The 19,030-nt window shown below is 35.9% G+C and overlaps 1 protein-coding gene across 3 annotated transcripts; it reads left to right on the top strand.

Moving 5' to 3' along the window:
* LOC21408219 lies at positions 1 to 18,458 on the top strand. Of its 3 annotated transcripts, XM_024170838.1 has the most exons (28): positions 1 to 464; positions 864 to 1,023; positions 1,756 to 1,848; positions 2,413 to 2,515; positions 2,702 to 2,864; positions 8,409 to 8,583; positions 9,173 to 9,301; positions 9,444 to 9,876; positions 9,917 to 10,050; positions 10,178 to 10,786; positions 11,110 to 11,178; positions 11,264 to 11,377; positions 11,483 to 11,728; positions 12,010 to 12,057; positions 12,209 to 12,355; positions 12,859 to 13,020; positions 13,111 to 13,173; positions 13,719 to 13,829; positions 13,923 to 14,006; positions 14,099 to 14,146; positions 14,447 to 14,521; positions 15,339 to 15,434; positions 16,192 to 16,272; positions 16,500 to 16,571; positions 17,190 to 17,234; positions 17,354 to 17,437; positions 17,526 to 17,629; positions 17,884 to 18,458. In XM_024170838.1, exons 1-28 carry the CDS (start codon positions 262 to 264, stop codon positions 17,999 to 18,001), a joined length of 3,969 nt encoding a protein of 1,322 aa, XP_024026606.1. In that variant the 5' UTR covers positions 1 to 261; the 3' UTR covers positions 18,002 to 18,458. The 3 variants fall into 3 exon arrangements, 2 of the variants coding, with proteins under 2 accessions (XP_024026606.1, XP_024026605.1); XR_002902910.1 differs by lacking the exons at positions 11,110 to 11,178; positions 11,264 to 11,377; positions 11,483 to 11,728; ... (13 more) ...; positions 17,526 to 17,629; positions 17,884 to 18,458 and having other exon boundaries at positions 9,465 to 10,050; positions 10,178 to 10,251; XM_024170837.1 differs by lacking the exons at positions 8,409 to 8,583; positions 9,173 to 9,301; positions 9,444 to 9,876; ... (18 more) ...; positions 17,526 to 17,629; positions 17,884 to 18,458 and adding an exon at positions 4,064 to 4,413.
* The last annotated feature ends 572 nt before the right edge of the window (positions 18,459 to 19,030 follow it).

Here is a 19,030-nt window from a genome sequence, read left to right as displayed (position 1 = left end):
TGAAGCTCCTCGAGTTAAAAAGGAAACCGAGGATCGGATCCTGAAAATCCCAGAGATTCCACGTGAAGTCTCCCAACCTCGTGTGGTTATATTAATCCCACCTCTATTCCCTTTCGCAACCAAAAAAAAAAAAGAATAGAAAAAAAAAAAGGTCCCGCGGTTTCGCCCTTCAATTTCCCAATCCTTCCATGCCCAAACAAAATCTCTCCAAACCCTAATTCCACAGCCATTGATTGAATTCCTTTTCTTCAATCCTCGTAAATGGCCGGAGCTCCCAGAGACCAGGCGCTATCTCTCCTCGCCGCCGCCAACAACCATGGCGATTTGGCCGTCAAGCTCTCCTCCCTTAAGCAGGCCAAGGATATCCTCTTCTCCCTCGATCCTTCTTCCGCCGTCGACCTCTTTCCGTACTTGGTCGAGCTCCAGTCCTCCCCCGAAACCCTCGTCCGAAAACTGCTCCTCGAGTGAGTTCTCTCGAACCCTAAATTCCGTCGCTTTATGTTTCGGTTTTTCCATTCTTTGCATCGTTAGGTTTATCGTTTGGTTCGAGTTGATTTGCTATAGGAAAATTGTGTAGAAATTGAATCTGCGTGATCAAGAATATTTCTCTTTTGAATTTGCATTTAAAAATGATCTTGTCTATCTGTGTGAAGAGTGAGAGTTTGAAGTTGAAATTTCCAATCTTTTGACTATGCTAAATCTTACAACTTGCTTTTCTTAAATGTTTGCGCTGGTTAAACAAATTCCTTTTAGTTTCTTTTTCTGGTGTGTTTGATTTTCACGAAGTTGTATAAGCGTTTGAACTTTTCGTGGGTATCACAAAGCTATTCTGATTTCTTTCCCTCGTTCTTGATGGCTGGCAGTTTAGTGGAAGAGATTGGATTGAAGGCGATGGAGCATTCTTCTGTACTAATGCCCGTCTTATTGACACTTCTCCGAGATGATGATTCTGCTGTGGCAAAACAATCTATTGTTAGTGGGTCAATTATCTTTTGCTGTGTTTTGGAAGAAATGACATTGCAGGTCCTTCTCTCTCTCTCTCTCATAGCTCATAGAAACAAGTGTACATAACTTCAGATTTTTAACGACCATGGTATTTGAACAAAGCTATTTTTCTAGTTTAACATAGCAAACTTTTACTTAAGATCCTATTCCTTTAATGCGGTTTTCAATTTCCTCTTACATTGGCTTCTAGAGACTTCAAACTGCCATAATTACCTCCTATTTATTTTCTCTTCCTTTCTTCCATTAGGCGGCAAATTAAACATATTTGGCAATCATCTCTACTGTCACTGATTCAGAGTTCTATTATTCTGTCTTCCCTTGAACATGTCCATATTATTCCTTATTTTCTGGATGATGACACTTTGCAAATGATGGTGGAATATTCTAAGCTTTTCCATGAACTTCTTTTTTTTTTCCCTGGTGTGATAAAAGTGTAAAATTGCCTGAAGTATTATCCGTAAGAAACTAGGTTTTCTAATTAGTCAAGTTCCTTTATCTATAACTTTGATGGAAGCTATGTGTATTCCATATTGTTTGCTCTCCGTGAATTTTCTCTTACTATCTTTGCAGAAGTTTCTTATGTAGTTTGGACTTTGATTGAATGCTTATGATCATTATTATTTTTTTGATAAGCAAACAACTTTTATTGAAATTAATCAATATGATCAACTTTTAATGAATGCTTATGATCATTAATGCTTATGATCAACTTTTTTTTTTAATGCTTAATATCTTTGTGATAAATGATAGTTTCACCGACATGGCAAAGTTGAGAGATGGCTTGAAGAACTCTGGTCGTGGATGGCTAAGTTCAAAGATGCTGTATTTGCCATAGCATTGGAGGTAGGTAGTGATGCATGCCAGTGAATTCCAAAGCTGTGTGTATTTTACTACCTTTTTTTTTTTGTTGCAGTTGTTTTATATCATTGATTTATTATTTAGCACTAAAAGAAAAATGTATCCATTCACCATTTTCTATTGGTTCTTGACAATTAGGATTTCTCAGTTGTAATGTCAAAAACAATTGTGAATTTTATAATAGTAAACTCTTTCACTTTCATAGTTATACGGTCTCGCGTCTTGTTAGTGAGGACTGTTTGTCCTTATTACTGTTTGAGTTACTGAACTCTGATTCCTTTTTATTTTCTTTTTCTTTCCTGAAATTAAAAAGAGACAAGCAGATGTCTATTGGCAATAATATGTTTATAGGTGAATTATCTCTAACAATATAAGTTCCATTCTTCCAGATATGACTACTGTTTGGATATTTCCAAGATGTGCCTGATATATCTCGAGCATATCCATATTCAATTGTATTTTACTATCATTTTCATTTTGCTGTTGCCCTGTCTCTGGAACTGCTGTTGTACATTTTTCCCTTAGAGCTGTTTTAATTTGATTTTGTAGCCTGGTTCTGCCGCAACGAAGTTGTTAGCATTGAAATTTTTGGAAACATATGTTCTGCTATTTACATCCGACAAAAGTGAAACCGAAGCCCCTGTTGCAGAAGGTAGTGTAGACCTGCTCTGAAGGCCAAGCAGTTTTGCTCAGAAGATGTGTTGTGATCTAGGCTTTAGACAGTCGAATTACCTTTCTTTAAAGTTATTTTTTCCTCTAATTTCTTGCCAAATTTGAGTTTTCATCTTTTCCTGGAGGTGATCATTTGGATGTTAATATGGGTTTTGTTGGATAACAGGAAGCAGACGGGCTTTCAATATCTCATGGCTGGTTGGTGGTCATCCGGTTCTTGATCCATACTCCCTCATGTCAGAAGCAAATAGGACTCTCCGGATTCTTTTAAATTTATTGCAGTCAGCTAGTAGTTTACCTAGTTCCTTGACAATTACCGTTGTTAATTGGTGAGTGACTGGTTGGTGATTCATGTTCTTTTTTTTAACTCAAGTTTTGCAATTTTTATAAAATCTCACTTTCTTATCAAGTTCTTTCAAAATATGAAATTTGTAAACAAAGATATTGACAGTAAATTAGTAGTTAGTCTCAACATGTGGCATTTTAATATTAAGGAATGTTAAGTGTACGTTCTGGATAAGCTACATGCATATTTTATGTTCGACTATCTTTCATTGGGAGCATTTCCTCACCATCAAAGAAACGGCTTTTTTTTTTTGGTCAGTGCTTTGTACTCCATCGTTTAACCTTAGCTTAAAAAGATAGAAATTTTAGTCCTCACATTTGTGTCCGTGTATGTTGTATCTGGCACCTCATTGGCTGGCATAATAACACGATAGTTGTGAAATTTTATTCAAAGTTTACGCTGGCTGTAACGTTGCATCTTTGCTTATTGCCTAGAAGTTAGAACCTTCATATTCTCCCTTAAGTTGAGGTGCAATGAATTTGATTTAAGAGGAGAGCTTTTTGTTTTTTTAAAAAACACTTAAAAACAGAAACGTGAATCTGCAGTTTTCTTTTTAACAAATTAAAGCTAAAAAAGTTGGAGGATAGAATAAATTTACAGTCTTTTTTTCTGTATTTCTGGTAAACAAAATTTTGTAAAAGCCTTTTCTTTTTTTTTTTTTTTTGTATTTTGTTCTTTATTTCGTTTTTTATCGGGGATTTTAAGATGTGGAGAAGAAGATATGTTTTTTTTATTTTTTTTTTAATTTTTTTTTTATTTCTGACCTGGACGAGATGGTGATAATAGTTGTAAGTGCATTACATTATGTACTTACGTGTATACACGATTAAAATACATGGATACATTGGCCAATGGAGTAACATGTTCTAATTTTGTTTTAATATCCTCCGTACAGGAAGGTGACTGCACTTGCATTTCTAGTAATTTATGGCAACATAGATACTTTTCTCCGTCTTGTCCTTTTTCTTCTTTTCCTGATTCTTGTGTTGCTATCACGTCTCCTTACCGTTACTGATGTCATCAAATATCTTCAGATTAAGGAAGGCCATAAAACTTTTAAGATTTAAGACAGTAACTGGATGTTTTCCTCAATTAACCATCTTGAAATTTATGGAGGGGATCACAGAAGCTTGAAACAGGTTGTAGAACAAGTTCAACTGCTTGTTTGTGATATTATTGCAGCATGCTGATGAGCTCTGTATGAGGAGTTAATGGATACTGCTGCATGGTGGTTCAGATAATGCCAGTTACAGTGCTATTACAATGATAAAGTGCACATTATTTGGGTACTGGGAGCCCCTCGCCAATGTTAATGTTGCATAACTGATGGATAAATGGCCGTCTTGTGTGCCGAGGGAAATGTGATGGTCAAGCCATGCAGTTCATGCTTGTAAACCGTTAGAGAGGCCATTTACACTTAGTGTTTCAAGTCTATTCTGTATGTGCATACAGTTAACGTTGTCCAAGCTATTCAAAAATGTATTGATTATAACAGTTGACACGCGTTTGGCATATTTAATAAACAAAATTTCTTTAATTCTTTTCAACGTAGAATATATGGAGCATAATTTTTCTTTACTGCTTTTGTTGTTGTTTCCCTTTTTTGGCCCTTGCATTTTGTTTTGCTGATAAGTTATGAGTATTGATGCTTTTATATTGAACTAAATTCTGTTTATTTTTGCTCCTCCTTTATTATCTTTTAGATGATCTGCTGTGTTGTCAGTCTATGCGTCATGATGGCTCTTCACCTTTTTAGTTGTTAGCTTTGGGAATTGGTACGTTTTGTTTTTTGCCAGATGATGATACAGACCTTGTTTTCTAACTAGATTATATATCTTAGGATCATTTTTGCTTGGTGTCACACTTCCACAAAAGAAAAATAAATAAATTCTAATAGTTTGTTAGCCATTTTATTGACTGATATCTGCAGAATGAAAAGAGGTCATAGTAACAGTTAGTAGAATTCATTCAATCTACCAGATTCAGCTTTGTAAGAATTATGAATATGGCAAACTTAGGTTAAAGCAGTTCCAGTCTAATTGTGTCAGTGTTTATCTGCTCTTGCAATTTACCAGTCCCTTAAAATTTCATTGGCGGCAAGACTGGTGGTACCGAATACGAAGTTTTTGGTGAGATAGGAAATATTTACTAAGAAAATTTATCATCATAGTTTTGAGCATCACCAAAGTTTCAATATAATCTTATCTTCAATCAAATTGTTAACTGGAATTATTGAGTATTTGATTAAATTTTGTATTTTGTACGTATTTATTTTTGGTCCTCAGCAGTTTGATATATCAGATATTATAACTTGTCACTTGTTTGTGTTTATGTCATAAAAAGCTAAAGAACTTGATGCAAATTTACACAAATTAGTATTGTTAACCATCAAGAAGAGTTAAAAGGCAAGAACAAAGATGCTGTATAGCCTGCAGTCAGAAGCGTGCTTTATATTATACACTAGATTTTTGTTGCTGACACTTGACGATTTGGAGTCTTGTTATTATATGTGGTGGTTTGATGCTGCTAGACTAGCATTCTAGTTGATACAAATAAGTATATAAATCAACTTGTGCCAAGACCTTGAGCATGCCCTCCGTTTCTAGATTTCTTCATGTTCCTTTAATAGTCAATTCAATGACATACCTGATGCTGGCTGTGTTGGCATTTGCGGAGATGTGAGACCTTTTACTAAGTTATTTAGGTCTATGAGAAGATATTTAGTGGAATGGAGTGTCAAGTTATTGGAAATGTAGCTTGTCAATGGAGGCTGGTAAAACAACTTTTTGTTCTGATTTTTTTCATTGCAAGGCAGGATAAAATTCAGAAGATGTACAATGCTAGAGTTTTCTATGACCATTTCGATATTGCTAATGTTATATTTTTAAGACTTTTGGTTCTGGATGTCTAGTAGGCTTTGGAATGGTACTATCTTTTGGAGGAATAGAAGTTTTGAATTTCTCTTGCCAGATTAAACTCTTTGATGGATCATGAAATAGGCTGCATGATAAGCCTCAAGTGCTTTATAAGTAATATGTACTGATAATATTTGTCTTTTTAGTTTGATGCTCCTTATAGCTATATCTCGGTACTGTTGAATATTAGTTGATTGAGAAAGTGGGGAGGCCTGAATTTTTGTACTTGCTAGAGGATTATAAGATTACAGGTGATGGATCATTCTGAATGTATCGGAAAAGTTTGTAGAAAATCTGCTCTTGGACTAAAATCTTGTGTAGGATGAGTGAAATAAACACTGCTGGTGTTCTGACAGGGATGAGATCCAGAAAATTAAGCAGTGAACTTCTAAGTGCTGTACTGTTGGTTCTGTTGTGTAAAGTTAAGTATGAATACGAGCCAGCTTTGTTTGTCAGGGTGAATTCATATTCAACTTGCAAGGAGTGAGACCTTGAATTTGTATTGTCGTGTGGTGCATGTTTTCTTAAATCAGGTTTTAGATTGGATCAGAATCATGCCTTACCAGTAATATGAGTTTCCTAGTTTTGTTGTTATAGTAGTTAAATCAGTTGGTTGAAGATCGTTTATTTGTTGATTAACTATCATTATCTTCGGACTTGACATGTTGTTGCTGGATATGATGCAAGAAAGACATGCTCGAATATTGTGTTTTTTAATTTAGAACTAGAGAAGTATTGCTTGATCACCATCAGTTAAGGGTGCATTTTTGCAGCTAAAGAGTAAGCATTTAAAGATTTGAATGATATACCGGTCTGCAGTGATGAAAAAGTTTGGAAATTGGATGGGAGTGACTGGTCAACTGTTTTAATACAAGGCCAAGGGTCTATGAGTTAAATCTTGTTCTGTTTTACATGGAACTGAAAGTAGTTGCATCCCTAGTTTATTCTTCATTTATAGATAATGTTCAGGATTTCTTAATGATGATCATTACTGGCAACAGATATTGAGTTTTCTTGTTTATCATGATTTTTAATACGGTGCATTAACTTTTTATGTCTTTGTATGCAACAAACCTGTTGTCATCTAGAGAATTAGTCTAGAGTCACTTATCTAAGTTTATGATATAGGCTTTCAATGTTTCATGTGTTACTTTACTACATAACGGGGCTTGATATTGTGGTTTTTTTTTTTTGGGTAGTCAATTGTGTGATTTATAACAACTATGTTTCTTAGAGATTTTGATGGTCTTTGATTTCTTCTGATTGTGTTATTAACCATATTTTGATTCCCATTCAATTTGAGTCCTGCTGTGGCGTTTTTTTATACTGTACTTCCTTGCAAATGTCTATACTGTACATTGACATTGCTCTTATTGTATATAGAAAGTGAAATGTTGGGTGAGTTAAATAAAGCGCCTAAATACGTTTGTCAGAGGCCTTCTTAACAAGTTAAGGTGTCAAATGAAAGATCATGTTCCCTTTGTTATTGTTGCCCGATAGTTCCTTTCTAGACCTCGCTCGAGTGAACTGATCATCCTTTCAGTTCCTTTAAGTTTTTGAGAGATTATATCAGACTATCTCCTGTTCCATTATATTGAGCTAGCTCGTAGTATGGAATCAAAATCATGAATGGGTTTTAATAATAAATTTTCCTTTTTAACTTTTATTATAGTTTGATCTTGAGGAACAAAAGCCTTGTTTGTGGTAGACTTTTTGTACTGTGCTAAAGTTAGACCTTTCTCTTCACAAGTATGGTTTGATGGCCGATGGTTAAGATGCTTTTTGTGCAAGTTAGCAATCCAACTAATTTCTGCCAGACATTCAAATGGGTACTTGAATTGGGAAAAAGAAATCTGGGAGATGCATGATGGGATTTTCTAATTGCAATGTTGCCTATATTCTCCTAATTCCTTGTGCTTTGAGTTTACTTCTTTAGGGACTGGTTTTCTTCTTCCTACAGATGTTGTTTTGGAAAACTATCGAATGTAGTCTGACACTTTCTTGAAGAAAAACTAGTCTCTAAAAATTGGTTGTTGTTTTTACTTGCAAGTTAATAGTTTGTAGAGTACTGGTCCCTTGAAGCTGATAACTTTTGTGATTAATAAGGATACATTCACTGAATGCTTGGTGAAACCATGTTATGGATGTTTTAGAGCTATTTCTATTTTCTAGAGCTCTGAGATTCTTCTTTTCTTTGACTGGGAAATTGAGATTCATTATATAGATACATGTTCGGTGTTTTGAAACTTTTACAATTTCCCTGTGGACTAGGTACTTTTGGTAATCATAAGTATTGTTTCTCATATGAACTTTAACCACGGGTTGTTTTGTGGCTTGTGTTGATCTGTTGTATGAACTTGTTTGTGTGTTTTGATGTTCGATTTGTCCTTCCATCAGTAGAAAGATGTGTACTTAAGTTGATTATGATTTTAAGACTGGGCAATGCGACTATTTGTTCTGCTTCTTGTTCTCTTGTACCTTCCCTTAGATTCTTATCATTGTTTTGTTCTGCTTGGCATGTTGATTTTGCTTATTTAAAACTTCTGATCCAACTATCATTACTAAGTTACTGTCAACACTTCTCATCTCATACTGTATTTATATGTTGACAGCCTTGCATCCATAGGAAGAAAGCGACCTCTTCACTATGGTACCATTCTTTCTGCGCTGCTTGATTTTGATCCAAACTTTGAGATGGTGAAAGGATGCCATGCGTCTAGCATCCTCTATTCTGTTAGAAGTGCCTTGTTGGGGTTTCTTAGGTGTACTAACCCAACTATTATGGAGGTAAAGATTGTTTTCTGTATTTATTTATATTAGTTTTGCCACTACTGTGGACATTTTGTCAGTTTTAACAATTACTCTCAGTCGTACTAAGCAGTGCTGCGAAAATAACTACATTTTGTAATTATAATATCACATGTAATTCACTCAACCTGTTCTTTTGTTTTGATTTTCTCATCCCTTTTTCATATGGATTTTGGTTTTGAATTTCTGAATGGCTTTTGAACTACTGACTAGGAGTATACTTTCCGTAAAGAAATACAACTTAAAAAGTTGTAGGTTTACCTTCAAACATAAAAATGTCTGTTTTCTACATTTGTATTTTGGTACCTTTATTCTAGATCGTACAACAAAACATATTCTTGGAGAACTTTAAATCGTCCCTTCCTTCCCCTGCAGCACTTTGAAACTCCTTTCTGTATGCCGAGGAAAACAGGCAAGAAAGGATTATATAGGTGTCTTCGTTTGAGTATTGCATGCTAGTCAAAGTCAGAACTCTTGGTCTGTTAGCCTTTTGAAATCTAGTGTGAACTGTGAAGCTGATCCTACGGCTGACAAGTTGGCCTTTTTTTTTTTTTTTTTTTGGTTTCAGTCGAGAGATAGGTTGGTTAGGGCTCTACGAACTATGAATGCTGGGGATGCTGCTGATCAAGTTATCCGACAAGTTGACAAAGCGATTAAAAATGCTGAGCGGGCTTTACGCGATGGTCGGTTGGGGAAGGTAATTATGAGCAACTGTCTCCTAAGACATCTATATTCTGTTCTATTTTATTTTTTCCTTCCCATTTATTTTTTCCTTTACTAACGTCTTGACATTTCTCTTTATTGTTATTCTTTTCAATTTCATTGTCTTGCAATCATAGGATGATCAATTGTCAAGCCAGGTACCTGTTACAGGGGATCCGTTGAAGAAAAGATCTGTGCCTCTGGATAATGAAGACTCAATTAATAAGCATGAGATGGCTTCTAAGAGACTTCGTTATGGTTCAGAGACCAATTCAACTTTGCCAGTTCAAATTAATGATAACGGGCGGGATGGAAGCTCTGCTAATGGTCTGTCCCCTGATCTTCCCTTGTTGGATGGTGAATTGAATCCTGTGGAAAAGATGATTGCCGTGATTGGTGCTTTGGTTGCTGAAGGAGAAAGAGGAGCTGAATCACTCGAAATCCTTATTTCAAAAATTCATCCTGATTTGTTGGCTGACATTGTCATAACTAATATGAAGCACTTGCCCAAGACACCCCCTCCCTTAACGAGATTTGGGAATGTTCCAGTACCTCGGCAGATAAGTTCTTTAAACGGTTCGTTCAGCACATGCCACTTCGGCATCTCCTCCAACAAATTCTGTGCAATCTCCAACTTTCCCTTCACAGATGCCTTTATCTTCAGCTTCTGTAACTAGTTCATTGGTTTCTGACTTGCCTACTGCAAATAATCTTCCTACTGATTCAAAACGAGATCCACGTAGGGTAGGGGCTTCATTCGTGCTCAGTTTCTTATCAACTGTTTTTATTTTCCCTTAACCTTTTCATTTGTTGTTGTTACATATATTGAATATTTAGATACTTTGATATAACTTCATGCTAGCTTTTTCAGGATCCCCGCCGCTTGGATCCACGGCGCGTAGCTGTGCCTGCTGGACTTGCATCAACACCTACATTGGAGGATTCAGATGCCATGCATTCTGAATTCAATGGTTCTATTTCTTTGAGTAAGCCAAGTTCACTTCTTGTTGGGACAACAGTTGAAAATAAATCAGCACCTCTCATCTCTAGGGAGGAGGAGATGGAAAGTCTATCGGTTTCTGGAATTGGTCAAATGACCCCTACGGAGGAGGTTCTTGAGGAACCCGAGGAAATTGCCCCTGCAAAACAGGCAAAAACGTCAGATCCCACAGATTCTCCTGCTCACACAAATGATGACTCAGTTACAACAGAGTTTCCAGATATTCCAGTGAAAGATGAGGCAGATAGATCGTCTTTTCCAGAATTTTATGAGCATTCTCCAGTTCTTCCAAACGCATCTGCATCTGAAGACACCTGTCATGATTTACCTCCACTTCCAGTATATGTTGATCTAACCCAAGATCAGCAACAAAGTTTGAGAAGATTGGCAATTAAACGAATTATTGACTCATACAAGCATCTATACGCTGCAGATTGTAGTCAGTTGCGCCTGGCATTGCTTGCTGGATTGGTTGCTCAGGTAATATTTAGTTGTTGCAAGTTTGTGAATCAAATTAAGGCCAGAATATAAGCGAGGAGGACCAAATAAGCGAGGAGGACCAAGTTTCAACTCATTGTTCCTGTCTTGATGCGAGATTATGTGTAGCCAAGGGAATATGATAAAATTTCTGGCTTCATATCTTTTAACTTAGTATACACAGTATACACACGTGCATACGAAATTATCTCCACTAAATGTGGCACCACACAAAGCATTTTTTCTCTGTGGTTCTGCGTTTATGGAACAAGTGTTGTCAGACCTCTGTTCTTATGTCATGTTATTGATGTACCTCTGTCGCACAGATTGATGCAGATGATGAAGTTGTTGTGATGTTGCAAAAACATGTTGTTGTCGACTACCAAGAGCAGAAGGTATGTGTTTTTTTTGGTTATTTGTTTCTCGTTTAGCTTTTTTCCTTTTCCGTTTTGTAAACTAATGTATAAGATTTAGTTGCAGGGTCATGAGCTTGTATTACATGTCTTGTACCATCTCTATTCCCTCACTGTGCCCGATTCAGTTGAAAACACTTCATTCCCTGCTGTTGCGTATGAAAAATTCCTCTTGGCAGTGGTGGGTACTTTTTATTTTCTTTCAATTTTATAGCCAACTCTTTATGCCAATATTCTTCTTATATTAATGTGGAAGACTTATCTAACTTTTCTTCTTACTGTGTAGGCCACAGCTTTACTGGGCTCATTTCCAGCTTCAGACAAATCTTTTAGCAAACTTCTTGGCGAAGTTCCAATTTTGCCTGATTCTGCCCTGAAACTACTTGGTAACCTCTGCTACGCTGATGTTATCGATCAACATGGAAAAGATATCCGTGATGTTGAACGTATTACTCAGGGCCTCGGTGCCGTCTGGAGTTTGATTTTGGGTCGTCCAAGATATAGGCAAGCCTGCTTAGATATAGCTTTAAAGGTAACATAGACGGTACATTTTATAGGTTGTAGGCTAGAATTTTTGTTACCTATTATTTGTATTGGTCTTTGCTTGAAGTTTGTCTGGATCTATATATCTCTCTCTCTCTCTCTCTCTCTCTCTCTCTCTCTCTCTCTCTCTCTCTTGTCAATTCTTTTCTCTGAGCTACGGCTAATCTTTAAAGATAAAATGAATTCTCAAACAGTGAATCATTAAGAGCTTGACTTTGACTTTGAAGTTTTTGTTCTTTCGCTCTGAACTTTTTTGTTTCCTGATTGTAGTGTGCTGTTCATTTACAAGACGAGATTCGTGCAAAAGCTATCCGGCTGGTACAGAAACTAATCCTAAAGTCTTGCTAACCTGCTTTTAAGCAGTTGGCTTGGTTCTCTTTTTTGAATAAAAGTTGACTTCTATCTTTCCTATATGAGAACTGTCCTTATGTTTCTCTCTCTCTCTCTCTCTCTCTCTCTCTTTGTATAGGTTGCAAACAAACTCTATCAGTTGAGTTACATATCAGAAAATATTGAGCAATTTGCAACACAGATGTTGCTATCAGCTGTGGATAACCACACTTCAGACTTGGAGCATGTGCAATCTGTGTCCACTGAACAAATAGCTGAAGGGGTGGTAGGTTTCGTCTTATGGTTATAATCTTGTACTTTATATCTAGCCATGGACCTAAATAAGACAATTGCTGCCATTTTTTGAGTCGTTAAAGGATGGTGCCAGCAAAATAGCAGGAAGACAACTCATGAGTGTTGCAAGCTTGGTCATTTTAGATGTCTGGTGCTCTTGTCGTTCATGACTGAACGTCTGATAGCTATTGTGCTATTGTTTCTTAGTTGCCGTTTTGACTCATTCGTGTTCCATTGCTTCGTGTTTGGATAGATTGCTGTGAAGTCTCTTATTCATCTCTCTTAGGGCGATAGGATCAGGGAATTTAAACTACTGTGGAGGGAAATCTCCCTTATAATACTCACATCGGGTGTGGGGATGTAGGAACATGAATGTGGGTTCAGTACTATTTGTTTGTATACACGTATTCTATTCTATGTTAACGGTGGGAAAAATGTCTCTTTTTCTCTGCTCTTCTTTTTTATCCTTAAAAACTTTCTTTTATGGATTTTCAGGTTGGAAGCCAGGAAACATCTGTTAGTGATTCTCAAATTTCAGATTCTGGAAATTCTGAAACTGATTCCACAAGGAACCGCCCAGTAGCACAGAGCACATCAACTGTTTCTCTTCTAGAAGCTCAGCGACTTATTTCTTTGTTTTTTGCTTTATGTACCAAGGTTTGTCTGTGTTTTGCTCTTTGGCCATGAGGTACTGTTTCTCTGCCTTTGTTTTCTGAAAACATAATGCCAGATTTTGCTTACCTGCAGAAACCAGATCTTCTTCGACTTGTTTTTAATATTTATGGGCGAGCTCCAAAAACTGTAAAGCAGGTCTATCTTTCATCTTTTTCCCCGCTCTGGCAAAGGTTTTTATTTTTTGTTTGGGTTTTAGCACAATTGCCCCCCGAACTTGTCGTGGTTTAGCAAATTACTTCCCAAACTTTCAATTTTGGCAATCAACCCCCTGAACTTATGAATTTGTTGCAAAACGTACTCGCATTTTTGCATCATGTAATGAAAAATGGGCAGTATCCAACTGTTTCCCACGTTATGTGCATGACCTTTTGAATGTTATGAAAAATTACTGTACTTCTCGAGTAGTTTTAAGATATTAGTAAAATAAATAAGCTACCAATTAAATGATATTTGACAATTGTTATCTGTAATGGTTAGTCTTTTTCAGAAACAAGTGGGAGGTCGTTTCCACTGCTTTTTGTAATTTTCATAAAATGGATTATGATACGCCACTATGGCTCAAATATTCATATAATCACATTTACACGAGTTTGATCCATGTAGAAAGATAGTTAAACCTGAATGAAATTGCTGGTGTAACAAATCTGTTTTTTCTAATTTTAACCTTGGGCATGATGCAGGCCTTTCACCGCCATATCCCTATTCTTATAAGGGCGCTTGGGTCATCTTGCACTGAATTGCTTAACATAGTATCTGATCCACCTGAAGGAAGTGAGAATCTGTTGGTTCTGGTATGTTGTTTTTCTGAAATTTGTCATCATTACTATTATTATCTGGTTTTTCTGTATATAAATAAAGTCTATGGTTGGTTTTCGTCTGCCAAGGTGCTTCAATTTTTGACTCAAGAGACAACTCCTTCTCCTGATCTACTAGCCACTGTCAAACATTTGTATGAAACTAAATTGAAGGTTTCTCATTCTGAAGCTTTTTCTCTTTCTCGTAGTGGTAAAATACATTTGCAATCTTCTTAAGTCTTAAATGGGCACTGTTTTTGCTGCAGGATGTCTCAATTCTCATTCCAATGCTACCTTCACTTTCCAAAAATGAGGTGTGTTATTTTTTTTTTTTCCTTTTTTCATAATTTATTTCTACATCACCACCCATTTCACCCCGTTGGTGTTGTTTTCTTGACATTCATTCCTTGAACACTTTGCCTCAAAAAAAAAAAAAAAAAAAAAAAAAAAAAAAAAAAAAAAAAAACCTCATGCATACTTTCATTTCAATGATAGAAGCTAGCTATGGTATTTTGGTTGTTTTTTTTTTTGGCACTTATTTTGCACAATTGTTCCCTTTTTTCCCTTTTCTTTTCTTCTTCACCGGTTGATTTTGCAAATGAAAAATTTGGCAGGTTTTACCTATATTTCCTCGACTTGTTGCTCTTCCTTTAGAGAAGTTCCAGATGGCGCTTGCCCACATATTGCAGGTACTTTATTCCTTTTTTCTGGAACATCTTGCATGTCTTTGTGATGTTCCTCTTTCTATTTCTAAGATAGTGCCATCATTTTATACCTTGAATACAATAGAATAGGGATGGCAGGGACACAGGAAAATGCCTTTTCATTTTTCTCAGCATTGGACACCTTGATAGTTAAGGTTTATTGTTACCTGGCTAACGGCCCTAAATGTCGTTCTAATATATTTTTTCAGTTTTCCTTGTTAATTAAGTTATTCCAGGGAAAATCAGACATTGACTCTTAGTTATTGAGTCAATTGAACCTTTTTTTTTTTTTTGAGTGATTTGAACTAGCTTATTATGTGCTGATTTAATAGGACTACTCAATATATCTGAAGTCTTGGTTTACATTGAGCTATTTAATTTGAAATCAATATGCCTTTATAAAGAAGAAATTCAGTGTTCATAACTATACATTTGTCATTGTGATTGAACTTGTTTTTCTCTCTTTTCACCTTCTGCTTGAGAGTTTGCTTTACTGGGTCAAACGGGGGAAAGGAATTATTTTGATCTTTTATGTCTTCAAAGCAATGCATTCATAAAGGTTTAGCCAACTTTTCCAAAAAAGGAAAAAAAAAAAAAAAACTAAATAGTGATAATAATAATAATAATAAGTAAATAAAGGTTTTTATCCCAAAAAAAATCCTATATTAGATTGCAGGGTTTAGACGATCTTTTGTTTTTATGCTTCTCCTCTTTTCCTTCCGGTAAACAATTGGCATCAGCAAATTTTCATCTAAATTCTGAGTAAACCAAACTATTAAAGTCTCATATGGTACAATTGCAGGGTTCTGCTCATACAGGTCCTGCTCTAACACCTGCTGAGGTTTTGGTTGCCATCCATGGCATTGTCCCTGAGAAAGATGGTCTTGCTCTTAAGAAGGTATGTTTTTCCTGTTTTACTGAACGAATGGTTTGTTCATTGAAGAAGATAAGATGATGTTAAGCTGATTTTTTGTTTTTTTTTTTGTTTTATTGTTTTATTGTTTTTTTTTGTTTTTTTTTGCCAAGTATGACTTTAAGCTGATTGATGAACCATGTTTTGTATTATGGTCAAATTGCGTCCTTTATGGTTGTATGCTGCATACCACGCTTTCAGTTAATGCCTTATACCATGTTTTGAAATATATGCGACTCAATTTCAGAGTTAATACCAACAACATACAGTAATGTTGGGAGTATGAACAGTTGTTGGCATTATAGTAAATGAATTTCCTGAACATGTAAGTAAAAATGGAGTTTGCCGGATTGGATAGACGGGGAAAAATCTTAGCTTCAAACACCCCACCTCCCACTTGATTTTGGTAATTTGACCGAGGTCCCCTAGTCCAGGTTATACTTGGTGATAGTCGTGGGTTGCTTTTGTTTGGTTTTATCTTGCTAATTATGCAACTGTCCATGCAGAAGATAGTTTCGGCAACATTTTGCTAACTTTAAGGCAGTAAATGAGTAAATTATTATATTGATGCTCCTTTATCTCGCTAATTTTACATCTATCTATGCCAAAGATAGTTTCTGTATGATTTTGCTAACTTTAAGGCAGTGCATTAGCGGATTATTATATTGATGCTTTTTTATCCTTTTTTCTTTCTATTTTTTTTTTTTTTCATTTGTTTAATGCATCTGTTTCCTGCTTTCAGATTATGGATGCCTGCTCTGCTTGTTTTGAACAGCGCACAGTTTTTACACAGCAGGTCTTGGCAAAGGCCTTGACTAGGATGGTATATTCTTGTGTTTCGTAGTCTCTTTATTTGTTTTCTTTGTAGATTTCATCGAACTCTGGATTCTTTCCTTTTGCTTTGATCTTGTTGGATCGGAAAACATTATGTTGATATTGTCTTTCCTCTTTCCTTTTTCTTCTTTTGGGGACTTCTTATGCTAGTTCACATTTTTTTTTTCTCAATAAAATTTATCGTTCCTTATACTCTAGTAATTTTTTCACTTTCAGGTTGACCAGACACCGCTACCTCTTCTCTTTATGAGAACAGTAATTCAGTCAATTGATGCTTTTCCTTCACTGGTAACTTCCTTCCCATTTGTTGTTGGTGTTCTTGCTGCATTTAAATCTCAATTCCCATTATTATTCTCTAGCTGATTATATGGGTCGGATTCTTGGGGAATCTTTCTTGTAAATTGTTGTGAGCCACTTATCTGTTTAAAGTGAAAATTATGGCCACATAATAATGTGAATATGTCGTCGGTAGAGCTGGTCCACGAGTTCTCTTAAGGTGCAGATGGAGACAATTTTGAACTAAATAATTGGTTATGGATCTGATTCTCTGAATTGGAATTCAATATTGATTTCTTACTATACGGATATAATATCATCAAAATTGGGAATGTGCATATTTATGCCGACTATAAATAGAGTAGCAAAAAATTTCGTACCTGCAGAAATTTCATCTGGCAATATAGCGTGAAAGAAAGGAGAATTCCTCTTTTTTCTTTTTTCCTCTTTTTTTTTTTATTTTCTTTTTAATAAAATGTTTAGTTCTCGTGGTAAAAAGAAATGTTTATTACAAGAAAAGGAGAAAATCTTCTGCTGTATTTCAGATACCGTAATAATTTGTATACTCTAGCAAGTAGCAACCCTCCATTCCTTTTTGTGGCTCTGAAGGACCAATCTTTCTTTGTCCAGGTTGATTTTGTTATGGAGATACTTTCCAAGCTTGTGAGCAAACAGGTACACATACTTGGAATTCGAATTAGGCTTTTCTAAAGCCTATAACTGCGACTGGTTTTATATTGCTTATTGGCACTTGTATGGAGACAAACTGATCTAGATCCCTCTACGGGCTGCAGGTGTGGAAAATGCCAAAACTTTGGGTTGGCTTTTTGAAATGTGTCGCTCAGACACAACCACACTCTTTCCATGTCTTATTGCAGGTACGAAATTGTCTATTATATGGTTAACTTGCCACTGTTTTTCTTGTATACAAAGTCTAATGCTTTCTTTTCTACTTGCTGCTTGTAGTTGCCACCACCACAACTTGAAAGTGCTTTAAACAAGCATGCAAACCTCAGAAGTCCGCTTGCCTCTTTTGCTAGTCAACCAAATTTAAGAAGTTCACTACCCAGGTACACTTTTGCGTTTGTGTATTTGATTTGTTATGCAGTATGCAAAACTAATTTCCTCCTTATTTACGTTAACAAAGAATTATAGCTCCTTTGACGAGGCTTTCTGATTTCCTAACAATTAATACAATAACATCTGACAGCTACATCTACTCATCAAGTTGCTGGGAGCCTGGCTCGATTGTCACTGATTTTTTTAACACAACTTAAAAGTCGTTTTCAATTTTGTCCTATTTAACTGTGCATTTTCTTGACAGATCAACACTTGCAGTTCTTGGTCTTGCAAATGAAATGCACATGCAGCAGCCACACCGTTCCTCGTCTTTTAACTCCTCGGATGCAGGCTCATCAGTTCATGGAGCAACATTAACGTGATAATTAAGAAGCTGTTGGTTGTAGAATTGACCAGCTGTATAGAGTTCGAAGTTCGAACCATGGAATTTGCTAATTAGAATTCCATGGTTGTGGGAAAGGAAGATGCGGCTTAATGGCAGATGTTGCGACTCGTTAGCAGGGTTGTCTGACGGACTGCTAATTGGTGACATCTAAGATGGAAATCTTACACAGCCTGTGACCATGTGGAGCCGCCTTTTTTGTCAGCGGATTGCCATCCAAGAGAGATCTCCCGCTTCCCTTTATTCTTGTGCGGCAGTAGCTGCTGCTCTCCGAAATGTATCATAGTTATATCCTCTTATTGTTTCTTTATTTATTCTCTCAAATTTTGATTGGTTACTTCCCGCCTAATCTTAGGGTGGTTTACATCATGGAGCTTCATTTTTGGCCCATCGCCAACGGTTCCCTTCCAATATTAGTGTTATAATTTCCTTATACATTCTCCTGAGTTATCTTTTGTCCTATTCGCCGAGTCAAAACAAACAAGAAATCTAAACCCACGCCGTATGATCTGCGGCTTCGAGAAAAATAAACACGTGATCTGTTCGTACGCAACACATGGGGAAAACATGGAAATCAAGGAAATACCACCATAGGTCTTTTTCATTAATAGACAATTACTTATATTATTCATCTTGAAATACCACAATTATTAGCAATGCGTTGGGCTCTTACAAGAGTCAAAAAGTGCATACATGTTGAAAGTATTTGAACGAATTTCTAATTTCCTGTAAAAGTAAAAAAGCAGACACGATTGATAAATCATTTCAGTAACGATATTATAGCCATCATTTACTGAAATAAGAATAATAATATTGATAAACGAACAAATGTGAGGAATTTAATAATGATTTTGTTTTAGAATAGAAAGAAAAATGAATTTTTTCGAAATTGTGTTGAAACTGTTTTGAAATTGTGTATGGTTTTTTTTTATTGTGAGATTATTTTGAGAAAAAAAAAAAGTAAAATTATATTTAATTATTTTTTTACATATAATAATAATATAAAAAA

The sequence above is a fragment of the Morus notabilis genome, unplaced genomic scaffold, assembly GCF_000414095.1.
Source record: "Morus notabilis unplaced genomic scaffold, ASM41409v2 Scaffold485, whole genome shotgun sequence".
Classification (NCBI taxonomy): Eukaryota; Viridiplantae; Streptophyta; class Magnoliopsida; order Rosales; family Moraceae; genus Morus; species Morus notabilis.
This window is presented reverse-complemented; position numbering and strand designations above follow the sequence as displayed.